This window comes from Lissotriton helveticus, chromosome 5_1 (genome assembly GCF_964261635.1).
Source record: "Lissotriton helveticus chromosome 5_1, aLisHel1.1, whole genome shotgun sequence".
Taxonomy (NCBI): Eukaryota; Metazoa; Chordata; class Amphibia; order Caudata; family Salamandridae; genus Lissotriton; species Lissotriton helveticus.
The window spans coordinates 1,628,476,877-1,628,501,511 of record NC_136065.1 but is presented as its reverse complement, the minus strand read 5'-3'; the positions used below and the strand labels follow the sequence as shown (position 1 = coordinate 1,628,501,511).

The following is a 24,635-nucleotide window of genomic DNA, read 5'->3' as shown; positions in this document are numbered from 1 at the left end:
CAGAGGGCATCTTAGAGAGGCCCCCTGAAACTCGACCAACTTCTAGTGACTGAGTGGCTGCTTAGGCTGCCACCAACAGACATGTTTCTGGACCCCTGGGTCGAGAGCCTGCTGCCCTCGGGGGCCTGAAACAATGCACATCCTGGGGCGAGGTGCCAAGCCTCCTCCCGCAGAATGGGCAGGGTTCACGAAGGGGAAGCTTCAAAGGCCTCCCCAGACCATTCGCTGTTTAAGCAACTAGTCTCAACTGGTTCTACCCTCCACTTTGGGCGGGAGAACCGGTGGGAAAAACAAGTGAGGGTAAGAGGTGTGCCCACCTCTGCCAACTCTACACCTCAGGTGGGGGAGGCGAGTTGAAGCACAACTCTGAGACCCCGTCATCTTGAGGATGGGGGGACCCACCAACCAGGGACAGATGTATGACGATACAACGCGGTATAAAACACCGCAGACCATCACAACGCAGGTTTTACAACGCCAGTCGTTACCACGACTTGCGCTGTAGGGTGCTGGACTTAGGAATAGTAAGATTTACTATTCCAACACCAGCCTACGTACAGTAGGGAAGGTGCTGGAATAGTAAATCTACTATTCCTTAGCCTAGAGCGCCCTCTTGTGTTGTGAAACCCACGTTGTAATGGCACTGCAGTGTCATTACCGCGTTGTAAAGGATGTTCCCCAGCAGGGACAGGCTCCTCCCCCCTCCCACTGGAGGGTGGCACGATAGGGGGTGTACACACCCCAGGGAAGGGACTCATTGGTCCCTACCCTTTACCTACCTGTACCCCTAAATCTAGTATTTAGGGGCACCCTGAACCTTGCTTCCTCAGAACCAGAAACGACAAGAAGAAAAGGAGGACCGAACAGCACTGCAGCCAGCTAACAAGAGGACGACGCCCACTGACTTGGCCCCAGCCCTACAGGCCTGTCTCCCATCGAACCTGCTCCTGCAAAATCCCGGTGTGTCCTGCAGCCAGCAACCTCGAAAACCCCGGAGGACCTGCCTGCCTCACTTCCAAAGACTGCTTCTCCTGTGAACACCGGATTTGTTAAAACAGCAACCTCTGGCAGCAGCCAGAAACCGCAAATCCAGCCCACTCTGCACCCGCTGAACCCAGCCCAAGCTCAAGTGGAAAAACACCATGAGGAGGTCACGCCAGCGATCCTGACCAGAGATCCGGCGACCCCTGACCTGCTTCAAGCAGCCAGCCGGCGCCTGCAGTCTAAATCTAGAAGGCCCCCTAACCGCGACCAGGAGCTGGTAAGAAGATCCGACCCCAAAAGGCACCCCTTGCACCCGACGCCCCACGGCCTTGTTTGCCCAAAGCAACAGTGCCCAACCAACCCTTAACTTCCTAACTTACCTCTCGAAGTGGTGGTCCCACTCAGAAGTCCTTCCTCTCCCTGCCTGCAGTGCTTTTGCAAACCGGAGGTTCTCCCTAGAAAACAGGGCGCCTGATGTTGAAACAGCACTCTGCACCCGGCCGCCTCAGTGCAGCTGAGGGCGCAGCTTTTGTGATACTTTGTTTCCCCATTTGCCCTGACCTAAACCCTAGGAGCTTTGTTCCCACAACCTAGTGGCCTGCTTGCCAGCAGCCACTAACCGGATGCCCCCCTATCCCCAGTTGGATTACATTGGGCCTCAAGACTCTGAACCCGGCTGCCCTAGTGCCGCTGAAGACGTAACAAGAGTGCATCACTGGCCACGAGGAACCCCTGAGTCTAATCCCGGAACCTTAACTCCCACAGTCGATAACTTACCTGTAAACCGATAACCTGTTTTTCCTCCATAGGATAACATTGACAATTTTCTTCCAAAAAGTTTCCAAGTGTGGAGTTATAATATTCTTAAAATTCGCACAAATAACCAAAACATATTCACTTACCTGATTGTAGGAAATGTCCCAGGGCTGAATCTAGGTTTCCAGCACTAAGTTTGAAATGAATAGGTTTTTTCAGTAAATTACAGGTAAGTTACTTTTTTACGTTACTTTTCTATGTACGGTATTTGCCTATATTGCAACCTACTGCATCCCATGTAAATCAAAGAAAGTACAAGTCCTACTGCATTTTCAAGCTATTCTACAATCAGCAACTTATTACTGTAATATATTTAATGCTTACCTGTGCCAGGCTTGCTTGGTTCTAAAAATAAAACAACAGTATATATTTTTATACTAAAACAATTGGTCTAGAGTTTAGTCCTTGAATGTGTGAATGTATTTTTTGACTGAGTTTGTACATCAAATGCTTAACACTGTCCTCTGATACTGCCTTACTTCTCGACCACTCTTCCACAAATAGAGAGTAAGGTTCTATCTAACTTTAACCGCTGCCTACCTCTGGGTCACCTGGACTCTATACACACTATACCTCATTTTGGTGTAGTATATATAGAGCCAGTCTCCTACACTTGACATATATTAAACATTTTTAGAACTTGATATTCAGTCCTGGCATAATGGTGGAATTTTTGTCTTATTGTAGGCATCCTTTGCCTAATCATGGCCACCCTTGGCATAGCGCTGAAACCCCTGGAGTAGGGGTGGACCTGGTAGGTGACCATATGGTGCCCTGTTGTAGGAGACTGGTGACCCTGGCATAAAGATGACCATCACTGGCATAAAGGTGACGATTACTCGCGTACCGATGACATCCTTAGTATAATAATAAATAAATAAATACCAAACCTCCTCCACTTTAGAAAAACACTGAAAACTCTCCTCTTCCCCTGATCTTCCCGTCTTTTCCGCCACTGCTCCCTCCTGACTTTCTAGGTTCTAGCGCTGGGATGCTCACGGGTTACTACGCGCTCTACAAAAACCTTAAAATAAAAAATAAATAAAATAAATAATGGTTTCCACTTGTGATATAATGGTGGCCACCTTTTCCATATAGTTGCCACCCTTGACATTATGGCAGCCATCCCTGGCTAGTGATGGTACTGCATTGGCTTTTGGGTCATAATTGGTTCATGTGAAGTAGTTGTACATGGGAAGAGTTGATTCAGTTCACAAGCAGACTTTTTTTAGGACCAAATGTGTATTTACTAATAATGAAAAATCGAATTATATTGCAGAAATTGCTTTCTTTTTTTTCAATGAGCTTTTGTTTGGATCATTAAGTATGAAAATCACGTATTTAACTGAATAAAGTGTGTATTGTCGAAAAAAGATACGCTGATCTTTGGACACAAGGTGATTGCTTTTCAAAAATGCTTTCAAAGCTGATAGCTACATGTTAATTAATTTAGAGTTGGTACGTTAATTGCTGGTGCCAGTCCCTCTACTTGCTGCTGTGGCTGTTATTTTGTGAATCCTCTAGAGGCACTATGTTTCGGTTTCGTTCTGCTGGTAAGTCTGGTTAGATGCACTGGAATGGTTGCTGCTGGTAAATCTGGTTAGATGCGCTGGTGGTGCTGCTAGTAAATCTGGTCAAATTCGCTGGTGTGGTTGCTGCTTGTAATCATGAATGGGGTACCCCAGGCAATTCTGGTCTGAAATGATCGCTGTACCATCAGCAATATTTATTAATAATTTAGGAAGACTTCATTAATCAGAAGTAGTTATTATAGAACAAGCTTTGGCATAGCCAATAGGTCTCGCCTTTGTGACCTTATAAGTGTTTACCATGCAACAGGTGATGTTGTTGCACCAAGGATATTGTGCTGGATAACTAAACACTTATACGGTCCCGAGACCTATTGGCTATGCCAACGCAAAGGCGGGATAGCACAGCCAAAGAGCACAGAGCGAGGCAGACTGCCCCCTGCGATGGTAACCCCTCAATGGTAATGGGTCCTAACTCCCAAAAAGGCACTACAAGGCCATACCAAGTGCAGAACTTGCGCTCTACAAATGTAGACGACATATAAACCATCGCTTGAGTGAGATACATGATGAGTGTCAAGTAAAGTGAAGTGTAAAGGGAATTAAGTTCAAGATATGATGCTTATGTGTAACATACGTAAATAGTTGGATAGTTTTCATTGCAGCCCAAAGTCGATGAGGTTTACCATATTATTTCTAAATGGTGCTCCATTCAATCTGTGCAAGCCCTTTTTTTGGTACAAAGTTCCTGTTTAGCTTGCAGTCACGCATTGGGGAACTATAGCGTTTTTTGCATGTAACTATTTACTTGTATTGTTTTGCAAAGTACTGTAGTAATGCAGCTTATATGAACATGTCAATAAATATTAAAATGAGGGTAAATGGCTGGATAGCAATAAAAACGCATGGAGCAAATTGTCTAGGGCTGTTGGGATAGACTCGGAGGAAAGCGCGTTGGATTAATCTCACTTAATGACGATGCAATTGTTTCAACGGAGCAGTAAGAGTTACACTGAATTATTTCCTCTTCTATGGCTCACTGTGCTCCTTTGTAAACGCAAGGGTTGGGTGTGGAACGCTAGCTCTCTTAAAACGCTCAGTGTTAGCACCATTGTTATCAGAGACTTTTGAGCCCAAAAGAGGCGCGGAACGAGTAGTTGTGAAGAGCAGGAGATCGCCATCTTTGACACGCGCATGCTCAGGGTCACTGATACTGAGGAAAAGAACCCGAGCCAGAGTCACAGGAAGAAATAAGGGGAGGCAGCGGAAGGAGTAATTATTGGCAGAAATAAAACACTGGTACCTGAGAGTAGGGATGGGCACTGGCGCCGTGTTCTACAGCCAGGCCTGCCAGGAGGGGAACGTTTTAATGCTGTTTAAGGATTGAAATGGATATAGCGAGGTTCTGCCCATTTTACACAGAAAAAGAAAAACAAATTATGTGATAGAATGATTGGCCGAATCATGCCGGAAATGCAAGGTACTACAACAGGCATTGGCCATGTGCCCGTGAAAGTGACGCTGCCGTGGCAGCTGTAAAAGTGAAAGTGATTGTGCGCTGTAAGGGTGCCGGCGAGCGATGTGAGGAAAGCCAGATGGCACACAAAAAGTGTGTGGTCAGATTTTTGAAGCCCACTAACTAAAAGTCTCACCTGAGCAGCTCATGCGCTGGCTCAGGCGAGACTTAAAAAGTGGGAAAACCCTGGTTTGACTAGACAAAAGACACCTTTGATTGATTGTTTGTTTTTGCCTGACTATCCCTCAGAATGTCTACTGAATTTAAACCTCATACTTGTAATGTACCTCGATCTGGCCATCTGGAAGACACACTGCTCAAGTGCACTGAAGAACGGAAAAATGACATACCTTTTGTGGTGCTTTGTCTAATCTGAAACGGCATGAAGTATTAAGCATTCGCTTAGTCTTCAACATTTACATTGTGGCATTTACACAAATAGCTTGAAGTCTGGAAAAGTTAAGACTGCACGTAGGTGGCACTGACAGTAGAGGAGACCAGCGGCTCTTAACCTTTTGTCTTCTGTGTACCCCCCCGGATCATTGTGGAATCCAGGGACCCCCACTAAGTCATAAGTGGAAGCCTGGGCCAATGGCCTAAACAATTTCTATGATTTGAAACTCAAAACAATACATAGACAAGCATTCATCAAGCAGATACACAAATACAGAAATATTTTATGTAATACACAAACACATATAAAAAACAACGGTTTAATGTTAGTAGGCAGATTGGAACTTTTCTAAATTGGGTTTTAAATTCTAAAAGATGAAACCGTTTGCTAGACTGGCATATCAAGTTATCTTTTTAGACCGGATACGTGGTCTCTTTTTGTTAAAGCTTCAACTGAGGGCGTCCATCAATGTCCATTCTATATTATGTTTCATGTATAACATGATGAATTATTGGGAGGGGGTAGACCATCAAGAAGTGCAAATTGTCTCCTATTGAAACCTCAGACCTTTCGCAAAAAGAGAACGAGGCTTAGAGCTTCCTCTGGCTCGGCACCGAAGATCTGGAACTCTTTCCCACTGGAAGTCCACAGAATCCCCCACACGGCTGCCTTCAAACATGAAGTTAAAATAATCCTAATGAACAAGTTCTTGCCTTAAATGGTGATGGATCATCTGCTTTCTCAATGACCCCTGACTATACTCTTTTTGGCCTAAAAACTGTAAAGCTCAGGGTTGTCTGTTATACCCTATTAAGTAATGTTTGTTCCCATCCTGGTACATTGATATTGGTTAATTGTTATTTTTTTTTACCCCCTTTGCAATTTCCCCTTTACTTTGTTCTTCCCTTCAATTATGTGAAGCGTCTGATGCCCTTTGGAGTCTTGTTCGTGCTATACAAACGTTATAAATAAATGTACATGTGCTGCTCCCACAAAACAAGTTGGATATGTCAACTTCAATTTTAATCTTGAATTTCAAAATTCTACACCTTTTCATAACGTTTTGGCATTTTACGTTTGCTTTTTTAAATGTACTTGATGAATCTGCAGATATTATTTAGTTTTCGAAACAATCATGGACCCTCTGAGTAGGCTTCGCAGACCCCCAGGGGCCCACGGACCGCAGGATAAGAACCACTGATATAGAATGTTAGTTACTGAGACATTAAAATGATGCATAGGACCTCTGCACGTTATGCATGCCCACCCCCATAAAAAACACACATCACAAACAATATTTATATTGATTAGAAATACTAAGTGAATTGCTGAACTGCTCAATATGCATCAAGCATGCACCTACAGACATTTGTTGACTAAAGGTTGATGAATTGACAGTTTGTGATTGAATGCATTTAATTTGTACACTATGTAATGAACCGATTAGGAAAGAATAATGAATGACCGTATTATAATTTTGCTAGAACACAAAGGTGAAGCAGTAATTTGTTTGTTTTTTGCTCAGGCTTTGTTTTGTTGTATAAATTGCACGTAACATTGGTGTCCAACATTGTGAGCAAAGCTTTTTGTAGCCGAAATCCTGGGGATTTGACAATAAATGATTGAGACACGCTTTCCTGAGTGCTGGTTTCTTTTTAAGACAAATGAGTTGATACATAAGTCAGGTAACACTGGGTAGTTCCCGAGTTTGAGGTGGAGAGCAGCTCCTTTTTGTGACGCACTCTACAACACCACCGACACTTCAATCTGCTCACCCCAAATGTGTGTTTTTCTAGCAGTTTTTAAGCATAGGATTAGCACAGTGCCATCCACTCCGAGCAAGAAAGTGACAAAGTATTTGCCATTTTTATAGCAAAATATTTAAGCATAGGATTAACAGGTGCTAATCCCATTGTTAACACTGACCATAAATCTCACTGTGTTTGTGCCTACACTCCTATATCTTCTCACATCTCTCACTGTCTTTACTGCAGCATTCAAGGAGTACACCAGTGAGCGGGTGGAGGAGGACACCCCTCCTCAGGGCTGGCGGGAAGGAGAGCCTCTCACTGGCTGGAAGAAGGGGATCCAGGGTCACTGCAACTCCTGCTATCTGGATGCCACACTATTCAGGTGAGTACGAGGAGGCTCTGCTTCTCTTGCTTTGTCTCTTTTTTGCTCTATCTCTCACTCACTCAATGTCTACCTTTGTTTCTCTATGACCTTTTGTTCAGTCTACCCTGCTTTCTGTCTTTCTTAACCTATTTATTTTGACATATCTCTTGTTGTCTTTTATGTCTGCTTCTACCTCTTAGGTTTTCTGTCATTCTCCCTCTTCTCCTCGCAACCTTATAGCTGTCTCCCCCTTCCTTGATCGCCATTACCATCTATTTTTCTATTAATTTCTCCTATAAATTTCCTCTCTTCTTGCGTTGAATGTAGCTCCAATATGTTTAATTTCTCTGTTCTGACCACCCTCCCCCCTCAAACGTCTCACTCACTAGTTCCCATCTCTTTGCTTTTCCCCTGAGTCTTTCTCCTTATATTCCCTCAGTTTCTTGCCTCTTACCCTAGTACAGGCTACCTTCTCTCATTTTTTACGGCAGTTTTTATGTTCTCTTTTTGTTTCCTTCTATTGATATTCTCTTTCGTCAAAACTCCATGACTCACCTCCGTCTTCTCTCGGCATTGCTGCTTTACCACTTCTTTTATTTCAATTTCTCCTTTGCCTTACCCCGCTCCAGTGCCTCACCTCTTCCTATTTCTTCACCAGCATGTTTGCATTCACCCCAGTCCTGGACACCATGCTGCTCCGGCCCCCAGACAAGAATGACAGTGAAAGCTATAGTGAGACTCGTGACCTTCTGCGCACCGAAATCGTCAACCCCCTGCGCAAGTGAGTAATGTTTCCTGACAAACTATTGTTCCAGAACTCAGACCTTCTTTCTAATGCAGGACTGAGTTTAGGCACTATATTAGAACTTTTGGCACAGAACATTAGATATCCCTACACCCTCTGCTTTATTGTACCTTTGAATGTTGCTACAGAGTTTAAACCATTCCCCTAAAGCTTGAGAATGTTTGTGAATGTTTGGGAGGATGAGATAATGACATGTTATTATGTTTGTGTCAGGCTACGTATTGAGCAAAAGTTCAATGCAAAAATATACTGCAGCTGCCATTTATGGAGGCTGCAGGGGTAAAATAATATTTAGCCATCCACCAGACAAGGGAATAGCTTACGACACAAAAGATGACTTTACTACGAATAACATCGCACATGCCCTCACCAGTGACATTTCAATGCTCATTACAAAGCTTAACACACATTGAGTACCTAACACGCGCAGTGCTGACATTTGACCATTAATTGTGCTCTCTTACAACAGAAACATATGGCCTAGCCGAACGCATTGCTCTGTATATGGTACATGCAACGTGCCCTTCGGTCACTACAGGTGCCCTCTAATTACAGGTGAATAGTGCTTAAATTGACCTGTGACGAAGCTCCGTAGGCAGCCTATAGAGTAGCTTTATGGCCATCCTATGTGCAAATTAAACAAGGGCGTAGAGTAGTCTTCTGTGTATTGCTCAAATGGTATGTCCAAGGTCCTTGCCTTGTGTGCACTACATTCATGGGCATTAATACAGGGGACATTGAATGCAACATCAGTGCCATCTGAGAAGTCGCATGAGCAGTACTATGGGCAGGGGCCAGATAGGTTGCATTGCTAACCATATCTGTTCAGTTACAGTGGTTTGTAAATAGGGGATCACAATCCTAATGTCAGTTCAACCTAGCTTTTTCAAGGATTTGTAAAGTTCTAATATAGTGCTGCATTAGAAAGAAGCTCTGAGTTTTAGGTCACTAGTTTATGACTTGTGGAATGTATCAGATATTTGGGGCATAACCCGTAACAGTGCCTGAAATAACCAAACTAATCCTCATTTCACAAAAGGAGGATTTGCACATGTTGCTGCATCCTATGAGCTGTGTGTGCTGGGTTATTAGTAAAGACGTATGGACCTCCCAGAAAATTGAAATGACACCATACATTGATCAATGACCATTTTGGTTCAATGAGAACAAGAACCATTCAGAGAATGGCAAGCGATGTTATGTTTACTCCTGTATTAAAAGGTCTTGTATATTGTATATATGGACTGTCCTCAGGGGTGCAGTGGAAGCGTAGACATGGTCTTGTACACAAATGTTTATGTAGCATAAGGTACAATAATATATTTTTTATAATTGAATAATAATTAATTACTTCGCTCTAAATGCTACTAAGGCTTTTATGTTTATTTACTAAGTTGAATGTTATGTTTTGTTTTATTTATTCCAGGCATTGCTTGCATTATCCACTATTATCGTTATGTTGTCCATGGTTCTATTTTCTCCACAATGTTTTAATCTATTGAAAATGTAGGAATAACAGGCCTTAACGCAAGAAACAACAATAGCTTCAGCATGGTCTTCCTTTCCAGACTGCAACAGTAAGATCGCAGAACATCATGTAAGCCCGAGCAGCTTTTAGGTCTTAAATCAATACATGGTGAATGCTGTGTGCTGACGCTAGCCCAATCCCCTGGCGTGCATGTCACAGTTAACAAAGTCCCCATTTAATGCTTATCCCAAGCAAAAAATGTCCTTCAGAAGGGCAGGCGCACATTATCCGTGAATTTGTGAATAAATCTCCGTACTATAACTGCATCATGTCCCTCCCTCGGAGCAGACACTACTGGTGATGCACAGACAAGTGGGATCTTGCTAGCCACAGTCCACCGGCCAGTGAACTCATGCTGCACAGGTGTCCATTTCTGTCCTGGAACCACCAAGGAATCCCCTGCGGGAGGTCTCTCTAGAAGCATATGTTTTAGACACCGTGGCATAACGGTTCTGAATCTGACAGCCATAATATTAAACCAGATATAATCACCAGAACAGCGCACAGGAGCAGGTATAAAACAGGCCTACAAAAAATACATTGTGCCACAGCAGGCAGAAAAACTCTTCCATAAATGGGCATCAATCTACATGAGGTATTCACAATGACAAATAGCAACACGTTTCCTCAAACACCCACAACAACCCTCAAGAGAATGCTACTGATAGATTAGTACAGGGCATGCCCTTACAATTTTGTCATCAGCACATCTACTTGCACTACAGCACAGGGACATGTGCTTAAAAGTGACAAGCTAGGCATGCCCAGCAGGTCTTCATCTTTGTTCACATCTAGAATCGGAACTGCCAAGGCAGCAGCATAGGTTTGGCCAGTCGGTCATTCTGTCGCAGTGCTGGGGCAGTCCATGTGGATTCCCTAAACGCTTCTAAGTGTTCTTTTGGTTTGCTTGGAAGAAGCTGCATGAGGGGTGTTATGTGTACAAATGTATCATGAAGGGAAACCTCCCCCTTACGCTACATTCTCTATGTTCTCACAGCACACGGCCACACAGGTCCAAAACATGCCACCAGTCACTTCACATCATATGACGCGTCATGCAGGACAGTAGAATTGCACCACGACCTCGCGGATTGACAAGAAAGAACTACAACGATCGGCTGGTTATTAAATTGTGTTACGAGCGGTTTTGCTCTTTTTAATTTAATTTTGCTGCTATTTGTGTTTTCTGTTTTGAATACTAGACGGAACACATCCACTTACCCGCACCTTAAAATTACTTCCTTGCACCTGCCGTTTGAGCGGGAACAAACACTCTCCACACTTGGCCGCACCATCTTGGCTGAGGAAGGCAGGCACTCGCTCATTAGTTGCCGCCATTTTGGGGAGGTGCTCTAGTGGCTAGGCAGGGCTGTCAGCCCACAGTATTTAATCAGGGAAATGCAAGCGCGCGCGCGCAGGCACGCCAGAGGCAAACCCGTCTGCGCCCGTCCGCGACAGGGCCAGGGGCAGAAACCCCTGGCCGAACTCCCCCGGGTAATATCTGCTATAAATCTGGCTAGCCACACTCCTAACTTTTCAATTCTTGGTGACTTTAATATTCACCTAGATGAACTAGACTCTCCTCCCTCTCGAGACCTCGTGGCAGGACTCTAAGCCTTTCACTTCAGACAAATCGTAACTGGTCCCACCCACAAAGCTGGCCACTTACACGATCCTTTTTTTACTAATTTAGATAACATTACCTTGAACGACACCATTTTAGTACCCTGGTCAGACCACTCATTACTTTCCTTTGTCTGGACTCCCAGGGCTCTCCCTCAATCCTCTACAAAATCTAATAAGCTGGGCCGGACATGGTCTAAACTCTCAGTGGAAGAGTGGGTAATGAATCTTAATAACTCCATCCCCGCACCTTGTACTAATCCCATCAAGGCCAATGAGGACTTCAATAGCTGGCTGAAGTCTTCCTTAGATCGTACCCTACCGAAGAAACAATTCTGTCATCGAGTTGGCTCCAACAAGAAAGCTTGGTATACTCCCGAACTCAGAATACTTAAACAATCCTGTAAGCAGCCTGAATGGAAATGGAGGAAAGATTTCTCTGAATCAAGTAGGTCGAACTATAGAACGGCACTGAGATTGTACAAAGACGAAATAAAGGCTGCCCAATCCAGCTATTATCAGGAAAAGATTATGCTGTCCTCTAACACTCCTAGGGAAATTTTACATTTTTTGTAATCCCTTATTACTCCTCCTAGCCCTCTTCCTGACCCTTCAATATACAAGAGCGTTGTGACAAAATCGCTAATTTCTTTGCCACTAAGGTGGCTAACATTTATTCGCAATTCCCACAATTGGATGCTGATATGCAAATCTCCACCCCTCTCTCATATGCCAGGCTGGAAGTTTTTGCCCCCCTAACTCTGTTTTTAACATGTAATGCACCAACTGCTACCTCATATATTTTTAGATGAGAAAGTCTGCCTTCTATTGCAGTAGCTTTACATTAGGCATTTCCCATATATTTTGAGATGAGAAAGTCTGCCTTCTATTGCAGTAGCTTTACATTAGGCATTTCCTATGTAATTGTGTTTTTTTTTTACCTGTAACGCACCGACTGCTACCTCATATATCGGTATCCTGTCTCTATATTCGTCTTTTTATGCAACTGTGTTTTTAACATGTAATGCACCGACTGCTACCTCTACCTCATATATTTCTAGATGAGAAAGTCTGCCTTCTATTGCAGTAACTTTACATTAGACATTTACCATGTAATTGTGTTTTTTACCTGTAACGCACCGACTGCTACCTCATATATCGGTATCTTGTCTCTATATTCTATCAGTATTATACTTGCACTTGTATTCTGCACTACTTTGCACATTTCCGTAACCTACTCCCATTCCTACCTCTCTCTCCTGTTATGCACAGACTGCTACCTCATACTTAATATACTCCTAATGTAACCTACTCCTATTCCTACTTTCTCTCTCCTGTTATGCACAGACTGCTACCTCATACTTAATATACTTCTAATGTTTCCTGCACTATTGCACAGTTATACAACCTGCATCAATTTTCACTCTTCTCTCTAAAGGCACCGACTACTATCCCATATTTCTCTGCCTGCACACGACTGTCACCTCTGCCCCCTAGGGCCACTCTTGATCCATATATCGCTGGTTGATCACTAGTGTCACTTCTGCCCCTTAGGGTCGCTTTTGATCCATGTATAACCTTTCCCAGTATTATACCTCACTTTTGTACTTTATAATGCCGTATATATTTGTAATATCGTATGTATTTGCTATACTGCACATTCGTATATCCTGGTTATGCTGATTGATCACTAGTGCCACTCTTGTACTCTATAACTTATTGTATGTATATGTTTCTCTGCACACTCTTACATTTGGGCTATGCTGATTGATCACTATTACGACTCTTGCACTGTGTAACCTACTGTATGTATTTGTTTTTCGTGCACATGTGTACCACTATCCTGCATTCACCCAGTCTCCCTCCTAAACCAACATCGCAACATGGATCCTATCGGCAATCACACATATAAAATCAACTACCCACCGTCACTCACCAAAAAAGCAGCTAAACGCTTTAAACACAACTTCCTTAGGTCACACCCTGAAACCCCCTTTGCTGACACCTACTTTTCACCGGTCAATGGATCCCTGAACACTGATATCATATTCCATACCTCACGCAGAGCTCAATGGAGAAAAGCGTTCCTCACGCTACTCACCGTCTCCTCCACCAGGAAATCCGCTCACAGTCTAACTCTCTCCATCACACCATCCCAACTCTTTCCAGGCAGAGCCACCATCACCATTTACAATAACGGGATTGTCCTAGCTCAATCCACAGACAGGAACCTAGAACTGCTAGACAACCTGTTCCCCACCTTCAAAGAGCACCTCTCCCATTCGCGGTCCAACACTCATATCCCCTCCAGTCCCACCAACCATGACCTCACAGCCACATACTCCTCAATCAGGGACACACCTACCACCCCTGATCGCCCATCTCCCACCCACAACCCCTCTACCCCAGTTCAGCACCTTGCAGTTGTAACACCCGCCTCATACTCAGACACAGATCGCTCCCCCTCATACTCCACTCACACCCCCACCCCTTTTACCAACCCCCAGACCCCCACACATACCATCAACACTCTCACACCTACAGCGGGCATGATTACTCCGCTCACCCCTAACAGCACAGCTCTCACACACAACACACCTAACCTAGTCCAGCAACTGAACAACACGCACTGCGACAAATCCCCCCCTTCTTCCCCCCCCATTCTCAGTCCCCATTACCCTCTAACCAATCACGCAGAACACACCTCCTCTCTTAATTTAACTCCCCCTCCCCACAACAGGACCATCCCCTATCCCATTTCCCCTCCTACTCTCAGCCCCCATTACCCTTCCTGCTCCCCCACCACGACTATCAGTCTCCCAGGAGACACCCTGACCCCTCCGCCTACCACCAATGCCCTCACTCATACCACCAACGCCCTCACTCATACCACCAACCTCCTCCCTACCTCATCCACACCCCTCCCGCCCAAAACATCTCTCCTCCCTAACACCTTCCCGTACACCAACACAACGCATACCTCCTCGAACAACAGCCCACGCTCCCACCTGCACACGAATTCCCTTGTCAGCCATTCACTTCTGACTGCAGCCCCCACCTCCACCACCTACCCCTCGATGGACATCATCATGGCCACCCTCACTCAGATCAAAGAAGACATACACAACATCAAGGATCTACTCGCCACCCACCCCATACACCCAGCACCCACCTCCCCTCCCAACTTGTCCCCTACCCCTCCAGCTGACCCCCTCACTCAACACGCCCCAAACCGGGCTTCAATTACTGCCCTTAGGCGCAGCATTTGCCCTCGTCCCCCTCGCCGTCCCTACAACCCCCCCTCACACAACTACACCCCCCCGCCCAACGGGTCCCTCACTCTTCCGACTAACTCTCTCACTCAACTCTCCCCCAACCTGACCTCACTCCCAGCTAGCAATCGCAACAACCGCCCTCGTCGCACCCACAACTCTACTTCTGACCGCGACACTCTCACCCTTCTCCGCTCCTACGACCCAGCCCCCCAAAATCACATAACCACCCCACACCTCAACATTCCCACGATACACTCAAATCCCCTTAGACCCCCCACACTAAACAGCAGATTCTCCATCCCCAATAACCTTAGAAAAGTCCCTCTCTCTCTAGAACCGTCTACCACCCTCAACACTCCTCGGCTCAAATGCACTCTCCTCAACTGTAGATCGGCATCGAAACACTCCGCCGCTATTGCTGATCTCCTCTTATCAACGGACCTTGACCTAATCATCCTGACCGAAACATGGCTAACTGAATCTTCGACACCTATAATGGACATTCTGGTTCCTCCCAACTACCACATTATCAGGCTAGACAGAGCAGGCAAATTAGGTGGTGGAATCGCATGCATCTACAGGAACAACCTCTCTGTTCAGAAAGTCAATTCTACCTCCCTACCATCCCCAACAACCTGGGAATACATCTGCCTTGACATTATCAGTGAGGGCAAACCGATATGTTCTCTTCACAGCATCTACCACCCACCCAGGGACAACTTCACCTTTTCCCAACAAATCGTGGATATGATCTCAACCAATTCCGGACGGCAGCTCACCCAAATATACCTTGGTGACTTCAACCTCCACTGGAACGATTGCAATGACGCGGTGGTAAATAGTCTTAAAAACTTCCTCGATGCCCTCAACCTCACCCAAATATGCAACAGCCCGACCCACGAGAAAAAGGATCTATCCTCGACCTGGTCATCTCCAAAGAGGAATCTATCCAACTCGACTCCATCCAACCCTGTGACTGGTCAGATCATCATACTGTCACATTCTTTATCAATGAAAAAGTTAAAGTTAACCCGGCTCAAGTATCCAAGCCAAAAGTCTGGAAAAGAGACATGAAAAAACTCAACCCAGGCTCTCTGCCCCCTAACAGGTGCAATGTCTTACTGCCACCGACAGGCGATACGGACGTTCAAACACTGACCGACCATTATCTCAACGCTATGACCTCTATAATCAATGAGGCTGCACCATTGCAGCTAAAAAGAGCCTCTACTAAAATCTCCAATCCATGGTACGACGGGAGACTCAATGAAGATAGACGAGACATGCGAATGGCAGAGCGTACCTGGAGATCAGCTCCCTCGGCAATGCACCTAAAAGAACTGAAGAAAAAGAGAAACGCCTACTTTAGGAAAATAAAACGCTCAAAATCAGACTTCTTCAGCCTCCAGCTCGACCAAGCAAAAAACCGTCCGAGAAAACTGTTTGAGCTAATCAGATCACAATCCAAGGATCAACCACTCATCACTGCGCGTGAGGCACCTTCCTGTGAAGACTTCGCTGCTTTCTTTTCCCAAAAAACTGACAACATAAAGAGCGATCTCCTCATTGACGCAAGCCTCTACTCCAAACCACAGTGCCTAGCAGCCACTGAACCAAAAAACAATGCCACATGGTCAACCTTTGGCACATACTCAGAAGAGGAAATTGGCAAACTGCTCAGCACCCTGAAACCATCCAATCACCTCACGGACCCCCTCCCTGCTGCAGCAGTAAAAGACTTTACACCCTTGCTTATCCCTCTCTGGACTAAAATTATCAACAGCTCTCTCCAACAAGGAAGCATACCTGACTCACTAAAAGTTGGTCAGGTCACACCTCTCCTAAAGAAACCTACAGCCGACCCCTCTGATCTCAACAATTACCGTCCCATCACCAATATTCCCACTCTCGCCAAACTGCTGGAAAAATGCGCACAACTACAGCTGACTAAACACATTGAACAATTTGATCTCCTCGACCCGCACCAGTCAGGCTTCCGAGCAGGGCACAGTACAGAAACGGCTATGACTCACATAATTGACGACGCACTTCAAATGCTAGACCAAAACGACACCTGCCTCCTCATCCTCCTTGATCTCTCTTCAGCATTTGATACTGTTAAACATGAGAATCTACTAGAGCTTCTAAACACAAGAATGGGCTTATCTGGAACTGTTCTCAAGTGGTTCACCTCCTTTCTTCACAACAGGTCGCAGAAATTCAAGAGCAACAACATGATGTCCTCGCCAATACCCGTAACGCTAGGTGTCCCCCAAGGATCCTCTCTATCCCCAACTCTGTTCAACCTAGTCATGGAACCGCTCACTACCTTGCTACAAGCATCCAATGTACACTTTCACATGTACGCAGATGACACCCAGCTTTATCTCAAATTACAGTCCCCCAAGGACATCTTGCTCCTGAACTCAACGATCAGAAGCACCCAATCATGGCTGGCCGACAATCATCTCAAACTCAATGCCTTGAAAACAGAGTTCCTTCTGATCTCACCTCCAGCGAAGGTCTCCACCACTCAAATTTGGCTTAAAGACCTAACTGCACTCAATGTCCAACCCACCATTGTGGACTCAGCAAAATCCCTAGGCATAACACTCGACACCAATCTGAACATGCAGCAACATATCAGCAAGGCAACAAAGGGAGCAAACTTCCAGATCAACACTCTGAGGAAACTTAAACCCTACCTCCCAGCCAAAGACTTCCAAACGGCAGTACAAGCACTAGTCATCCCTCGAATAGAATACGGCAGCATCGCCCTCTGCGGACTCCCCCTAACTACAACCGCACCCCTAAGAGCCTCTCTAAACGCTGCAGCGAGACTCATCACTGGGTCAAAAAAACACTCCCATATTACTCCTGACCTGAAATCCCTGAACTGGCTGCCATTTGAAGCTAGAATACATCTGAAAATCGCCTGCATGACACACAAGGCGGTACATCTAAACTCACCCGGATACCTCGCTCAGAAACTGACAATCTCTGGAGGAACTAGAAACACCAGAGGCAAAAACAATCTTCTGTTGAAACCTCGAAGATTCCGGAAGGAAAAAACATATAAGCGCTCCTTCTCGGGAATGGCGCCTAGGATCTGGAACTCTCTCCCGACCGAAACCAGGCTTATCTCGTCCACCACACTCTTTAAAAATGAAGTAAAAGCTATCCTCATGGCTAAATACACCTGAACTACTATCTTGATCACTGTTAGTACTCTGCACCGAGCTATACTACATGTTTGACCCTTTTGATTATTTGTATTTAACTGTCTATTACTCACATGTTTAGCTTTGTAACCACCTAGTTGTACTACTTTGTACTCATGTTGGGCTTAGTCGCCACCAATTTGTACTCATGGACCTATTGATTTATCTGTTTAACCATGCTCCCTCATGTACTTCTCTTTGTAAAGCGCTCTGATATCTGCAAGGATCTTGTCCGCGCTATATAAAACTTTCAAAATAAAATAAAAAATATCCGACTCACAGCGTCTCCTGGAGAACCTTAAGTCGAGATCCCCAGCTGATGTCGCGCCCCCCTCCATTCTTAAATTAGTGTCAGAGATTGTATCCCCAGTCAACCGGAATGTAATTAATGCCTCCCTGGCGGCTGGACGGGTTCCACCTCTATGGAAGCAAGCAAGAATCAAAACACTACTAAAAAAACCTAACTTAGACCCTGGGGACTGGGCCAGCTACCGCCCAATTTCTTTACTCCCTGGCATTAGCAAATTGGCTGAGAAACATGTTAACTCTATACTGACAGCCTATGTGGAGAACAATAATGCTTTACACGCCACTCAGACTGGATTCAGAAGTAAGCAGGGCATGGAGACGGCCCTCCTTGCTGTGGTGGAAGATGCAAGGAAAATATTAGATACCGGAGGCTGCGCTGTCATAATTTTGCTAGATCTCAGCGCATCCTTCGATACGGTAAATCACCGCATTCTGATTCAAATATTGAGGGAGGTGGGGGTAGTGGGGACTGCCCTTAAGTGGCTGCAGTCCTTCCTCTCCGATAGATCATTCATGGTCTTTGAAGATGAGGCTCTTACAAGACAGACCCCTTTACAGTATGGTGTCCCCCAGGGATCTTCCTTAAGCCCCTCCATGTTCAACATCTACATGCGGCCCCTTGCAGACATTGTGCTTCCCTGGGGGGTCCGGCTGGTTACTTATGCTGACGATACCCAGCTGGTGGTGTCCCTCAGCCGGCATGATATGAATGATAAGAATCTTAAATCCTGTCTGGTTAACATAGTTGAGTGGATGGATTCTTCCTTCCTCAAACTTAATGGTTCTAAGACCAAAGTCATGATATTAGGACATGCTGCTCCCCCCAACCTAGATCCTTGGTGGCCAAGCTGCCTAGCCCCCCCCCCTCTACCAAAGAAACAAATTAAGAGTCTGGGTGTTTGGCTGGATTCCAATCTTAGTTTCTCTGTACAATTGTGCAAAGTGGCTGCCACCTGCTATGGCCTGATTAGACTGTTGAGGAAGATCTTGCCACTTCTTCCCCTTGACGCTAGATGTCTGCTGGTGCAAGCCCTTATTCTATCGCGACTTGATTACTCTAATGCAATCTATCTGGGTGCTCCACAGGGGACTATCAAGATCTTACAAGTTGTCCAGAATTGTGCTGCGCAAGTTTTACTGAATGTTCCGAGGCGCACCTCAGCTAAGTCAGCACTCTGTCAGTTGCACTGACTCCCAGTGCAACAAAGAATCTGGTTTAAAGCCATGTGCACTGTACACAAATCCATCACTGGCAACGGACCCTCGGTGATTCTGCCGATGATTCAACTTCATCAGGTCTCTCGGAGACCCAGATCCAACAATAAAAAGTTTCTGTCAATCCCTAGGATTTGTCGGGCACGTATGGGTGGTCGAAGATTCACGCTCCATGCGGCAAAACTGTGGAACCGACTCCCCGATTCCGTCCGTATTGAACCCAATTATCTCCACTTCAGGAAATTGCTGAAGACCTTCCTTTTCCCATGAGTAGCAGTGAAGCTCTAGCTGCCCTAAATGCGCTGGGATGCCCCAGGGTAGCAATGCGCAATATAAATGCTTATTTATGCAACAAGCACTTACACGCAAGGAGAGTTGACGTAACTGAAATATAAGAAACTGAATGGATTTCAGATGACGGGATACATTGTCTTGACCTTTCTTGCTATTACTTCGATATTCAACCATAGTCTAGTTTATTAAATTATTTGGCTATTACATTACCATTAGGAGGTCTACATGCACACTATAAAAGGTGAAATGGATAAAACTCTGAAACTGCTTACATTTAACATTGGCTAAACAAATAAATACTCTATGTCATGAGTTGTTTCCACATGGCTAGGTAAGTTGAATCTTGTACGTTATTTCTGACAGCATCAGTAACTTTCAGTAAATTAGAGAATTCTATTTTTCTTCCTTCCAAAATGCTAAGGTTACCCATCATTTCCTAGGGGCTTTCTGTTCTTTAAAGCCGAGAGGCTCAAGCTGGGACGGAACTCTTTCTCTTATGACTCATGAGCCCTTGGCCGCCAGCTTTATTCAAGTGGGTGATTCTGGGAACTAGTCTTTCAGCCCTCCAAGTGTGGGAGTGGCTGCATGTGTGGGACATCTCAAACCTGAGATCTGTTGGGTGGGATGGGTGAATAGGAGTAATTCCTATACAAGATTCTTTCTTTTGGGTTAACCTAGACATTCATGTCCCCTTTCTCTCTGGACTCAAAGGTGGCTGTTGCCTCTATATAGAGGCAGGGGTTTGTTTTACCAATCCTTCAGGATATTTCATGAGGGCAAGATAGTCTTCCAGACAAATCCTTCATATCCTAGTTTAATTTCAAGCATGAGATGTCATTCCACATCCATTTCAAACCATTTCTTTAGCACAGGACGTGCACTGCACTGTTTTGATAGGTCTGTGTCACCTGAGCTTGACAAATTTATTGTGGAGAGGATGGAGTTCATCTGCTCCCTAGAAAGACACTTGTTTACCATAGTGAATTCTACCCAGTGCAGCAGGACTACAAGCCTTTAATTACACATTGGGTCATTGTTTGCATCCATAAATATCATATAGAACTCCATGTGAAGAAGGCATCCAATTCACATGCCATAAGCAATTAGGTGGCAGTAGTTGTCTTTGAACACCAGAAACCCTTGTAGATCATATGTAAGGCACCCACATAGACTACTCTGTAGATGTTCTCCAAATATGGGATAATGGTAAATCTGCACAAGCGGTAAGAACATGTTTTGTTGATAACAGGAAATAACTGATTCCCCTCTCCATTTTTCATCTTCTTCCATCTTTCATGAGTCTAGCAGCATTGGTTTTAGACCTATCCCCAAGTAAAAGTTATTTACTATAGTAAGTATCCTCATCTGTGCCCAGCTGGTGTGAAGGAAGACAAACGGACTGCGGTTCTGGAGGTTGGCTGGCATGTAAAGTGAAGTGCGCATGCAAGACATATAGGTGTCAAAAAGTACTAGGACTGGAGTTAGTACCTAGTTGTCAAAGTCTCTTGGATGACAGAAGGTATCCACTATATTTTGCCAACATGTATAAGGTGATTTATTGCTGAGTATACTTGTGTTCTGTCTGAGATGTATAGGGCCCAAACGTGCAGAACTAGTGCTTTAAAGTGAAGTTGTTTCGGCATGAGAGAGGATTATCCCATCTTGCCTTTCTGTGGCCAATCTGTTTATCAATAGTTTATTATTGTATTCTGAAATCTAGCATTTCCCAGCTTGGAAATATGATTCTTTTCCAGAGCATCCTATCTAGCCCCCAGATATCTTTCTGGAGTCAAGTCAAGTCAAGTCATAACATTTATATAGCGCACTACATACCCAGAGGGTTTCAAGGCGCTTAGGAAGGGGAGGAGGATTATTTGTCAAATATCCACGTTTTAAGCTGCTTTCTGAACGCTAGGTGATTCTGGGTGAGGCGAAGGTAAGCGGGGAGTGAGTTCCATGTTTTGGCAGCCAGGTATGAGAAGGATCTGCCTCCCATGGTGGTCTTGTTGATGCGAGGTACAGTGGCGAAGGCTTGGCTGGAAGAGCGAAGTTGTCGGGAGGGGGTGTAAAAGGACAGTCGAGAGTTGAGGCAATCTGGTCCGATGTCGTAGAGTGATTTGTGTGCGTGGGTAAGCAGTCGGAAAGTAATCCTCTTATTGACGGGTAGCCAGTGGAGGTCTTTAAGGTGACCAGAGATGTGTTCGTTGCGTGGGATGTCTAATATGAGCCTGGCTGAGGCGTTTTGGATTCGTTGTAGTTTCTTCTGGAGTTTAGCGGTGGTACCTGCGTAGAGGGTGTTTCCGTAGTCCAGTCGGCTCGTGACTAGAGCGTGGGTGACTGTTTTCCTTGTATCGGAGGGGATCCAGCGAAATGTTTTTCTGAGCATGCGAAGAATGTTAAAGCAGGAAGAGGATACGGCGCTGACTTGTTTGTTCATTGAGAGTGAAGAATCCAGGATGACGCCAAGGTTCCGTGCGTGGTCTGTCGGGATGGGTGCATTTCCGAGGGCTTCCGGCCACCAGGAGTCGTCCCATGCAGAGGGGGATTTACCTAAGATGAGGACTTCTGTTTTGTCTGAGTTTAGTTTCAGACGGCTTTGTTTCATCCATTCGGCGACTTCTTTCATTCCTTCGTGTAGGTTAGTTTTGGCGGTGCTGGGGTCCTTGGTGAGAGATAGGATCAGTTGAGTGTCATCCGCGTAAGAGATGATGTTGAGGTTGTGTTGGCGGGCGATGGCCGCGAGGGGGCTCATGTATACGTTGAAGAGGGTGGGACTGAGTGAGGATCCTTGTGGTACGCCGCAGATGACTTCGGTGGCCTCGGACTTGAAAGGTGGGAGGCGGACTCTCTGGGTTCTTCCGGTGAGGAACGAAGTGATCCATTCCAGTGCCTTTCCTTGGATTCCGATGTTTCTGAGGCGTTGTAAAAGGGTGCTGTGGCAGACTGTGTCGAAGGCTGCAGAGAGGTCGAGGAGGATGAGGGCGACTGTGTCTCCATTGTCCATCAGAGTTCGAATGTCGTCTGTTGCTGCGATGAGGGCGGTCTCAGTGCTGTGTTTGGCTCGGAAGCCAGATTGTGAGGGGTCGAGGGATTTGTTGGCTTCGAGGAAGGCGGCGAGTTGGTTGTTGACGGCTTTCTCGATGACTTTGGCCGGGAATGGAAGAAGCGAGATGGGGCGGTAGTTTTTGAGTTCGGTGGGGTCTGCTGTTGGTTTTTTCAGAAGGGCGGTGAGTTCAGCGTGTTTCCAGTCTTCTGGGAAGGTAGCGGAGTTGAAGGAGCAGTTGATGACGTCTCGGAGGTGCGGAGCTATGACGGAGTCTGCTTTGTTGAAGATGTGGTGAGGGCATGGGTCTGTGGGGGATCCAGAGTGGATGGAGTTCATCAGGCGGATGGTGTCCTCAGTGGAGATTGGCTTCCAGGCGTTAAGGGTGTTAACGGGGGGAAGATGGTCAGCTGATGGTAGGGTGGGTTGGCTTCCGGGTTGGTTGACAAAGCTGTTGTGGATGTCAGCAATCTTGTTGTGGAAAAAAGAGGCTAGGGAATCGCAGAGGGTTTGAGAGGGGGTGATGTCGTTGGAGTTGGCCGAGGGGTTGGAAAATTCCTTGACGATGTTGAAAAGTTCCTTGCTGTTGTGGGCGTTGTTGTCAAGTCGATCTTTGAATGCTGTTTTCTTGGCTTTTCGGATCAGTTGGTGGTGAGTACGGATGGCGCTTTTGAAGGCGTCCTTGTTGCTGGTGGATGGGTCTTTTTTCCAGGCCTTTTCAAGGGAGCGGCATAGTTTCTTGGACTTCTTGAGGTCGTCGTTGAACCATGCGGCCTTCTTGATGCCAAGTTTGTGTTGACGTTTTTTCAGTGGTGCTAAGGTGTCGGCGGTGTTGGATAACCAAAGGGTGAGGTTGGAGGCGGCTTCGTTGGCGTTAGAAGAGAGGGCTGGGGAGGTTTGAAGGAGCGATGTGGAGATCTGTTCTGTGGTGATTTTGTTCCAGTTTCTTTGTAGAGTTGGTTGGAGGTGGAGGATGGGTTTCGGCTTGTTGTAGGTGAAGTGAACGCAGCTGTGGTCAGTCCAGAGGAGATCCGTAGTGTGGCTGAAGGAGACATGGTTGCTGGAGGTGAAGATGGGGTCGAGAGTGTGACCTGCGATGTGGGTGGGGGAAGTGACCAGTTGTTTAAGTCCGAGGTTGTCGAGGTTGTCTAAGAGGGTGGCGGTGTTGCGGTCGTTGATCTTTTCAAGGTGAAAGTTGAGGTCTCCCAGAAGGATGTAGTCTTTGGAGGGGAGCGCGTGTGGGGTGATGAAGTCCGTGATGTCTTCACTGAATTTTGCGCGTGGTCCTGGTGGTCTGTAGAGGAGGGTGCCTCTGAGTGTGGTCTTGGGGTCGATGTGGATCTGGAAGTGAAGGTGTTCGGAGTTGGCGAGGTTGGCATCAGAGCTGGTTGAGATGCGGATTGTTTTCTTATGGACGATAGCGATTCCACCTCCTGTATGGTCGGTGCGGTCCTTGCGTGTGATCTTATAGTCATCAGGGATGGCGATGGCGATGTCAGGGGCGGAGGAAGCGTTCATCCATGTTTCCGTTAGGAAGGCGACGTCAGGAGAGATGGTGTCTAGTAGGTTCCAAAGGTCAATGGCGTGCCTGTGGACCGAGCGGGTGTTGAGAAGGATGCATTCTAGGTGGTTGGGGTCGGGAATCTCTGTTGTGGTCGTAGCGGAGTTGGTGACGGTGCTGCTGAATTTGCAGGAGTAGCAGGAGAAAGGTCCATGGGTGCGTCCAGGAGCGGCTTGGACGCAGGTGGGGGCGCGGCCGGGGTTAAGGGCTAGGAGGGTGGCGGCATCGTAGGTAATGCGGGGGGGGGTGGGCGGCGAGAGGGGCAGGGGGTCTGGCGCTGGGCGCGGTCCAGGCGCGGACGGGCGTAGACGGGCTTACCTTTGGCGCACCTTCGGCGTGGCCGAAGCGCGTGGACGCTGCGCGTGGAGGCATTGGCCATAAATGGAGGGTGGAGGGGGCGGAGCGTG

The 24,635-nt window shown here is 46.1% G+C and overlaps 1 protein-coding gene across 1 annotated transcript in view; it reads left to right on the top strand.

The window, feature by feature from the left end:
* LOC144755663 (ubiquitin carboxyl-terminal hydrolase CYLD-like) overlaps nucleotides 1-24,635 on the top strand; it is a 277,022-nt gene that overhangs the window by 192,072 nt on the left and 60,315 nt on the right. The window contains exons 9-10 of the mRNA XM_078644830.1: nucleotides 7,234-7,372; nucleotides 8,013-8,135. Coding sequence (XP_078500956.1) covers nucleotides 7,234-7,372; nucleotides 8,013-8,135 — 262 coding nt within the window. The remainder of the gene's footprint in view (nucleotides 1-7,233; nucleotides 7,373-8,012; nucleotides 8,136-24,635) is intronic.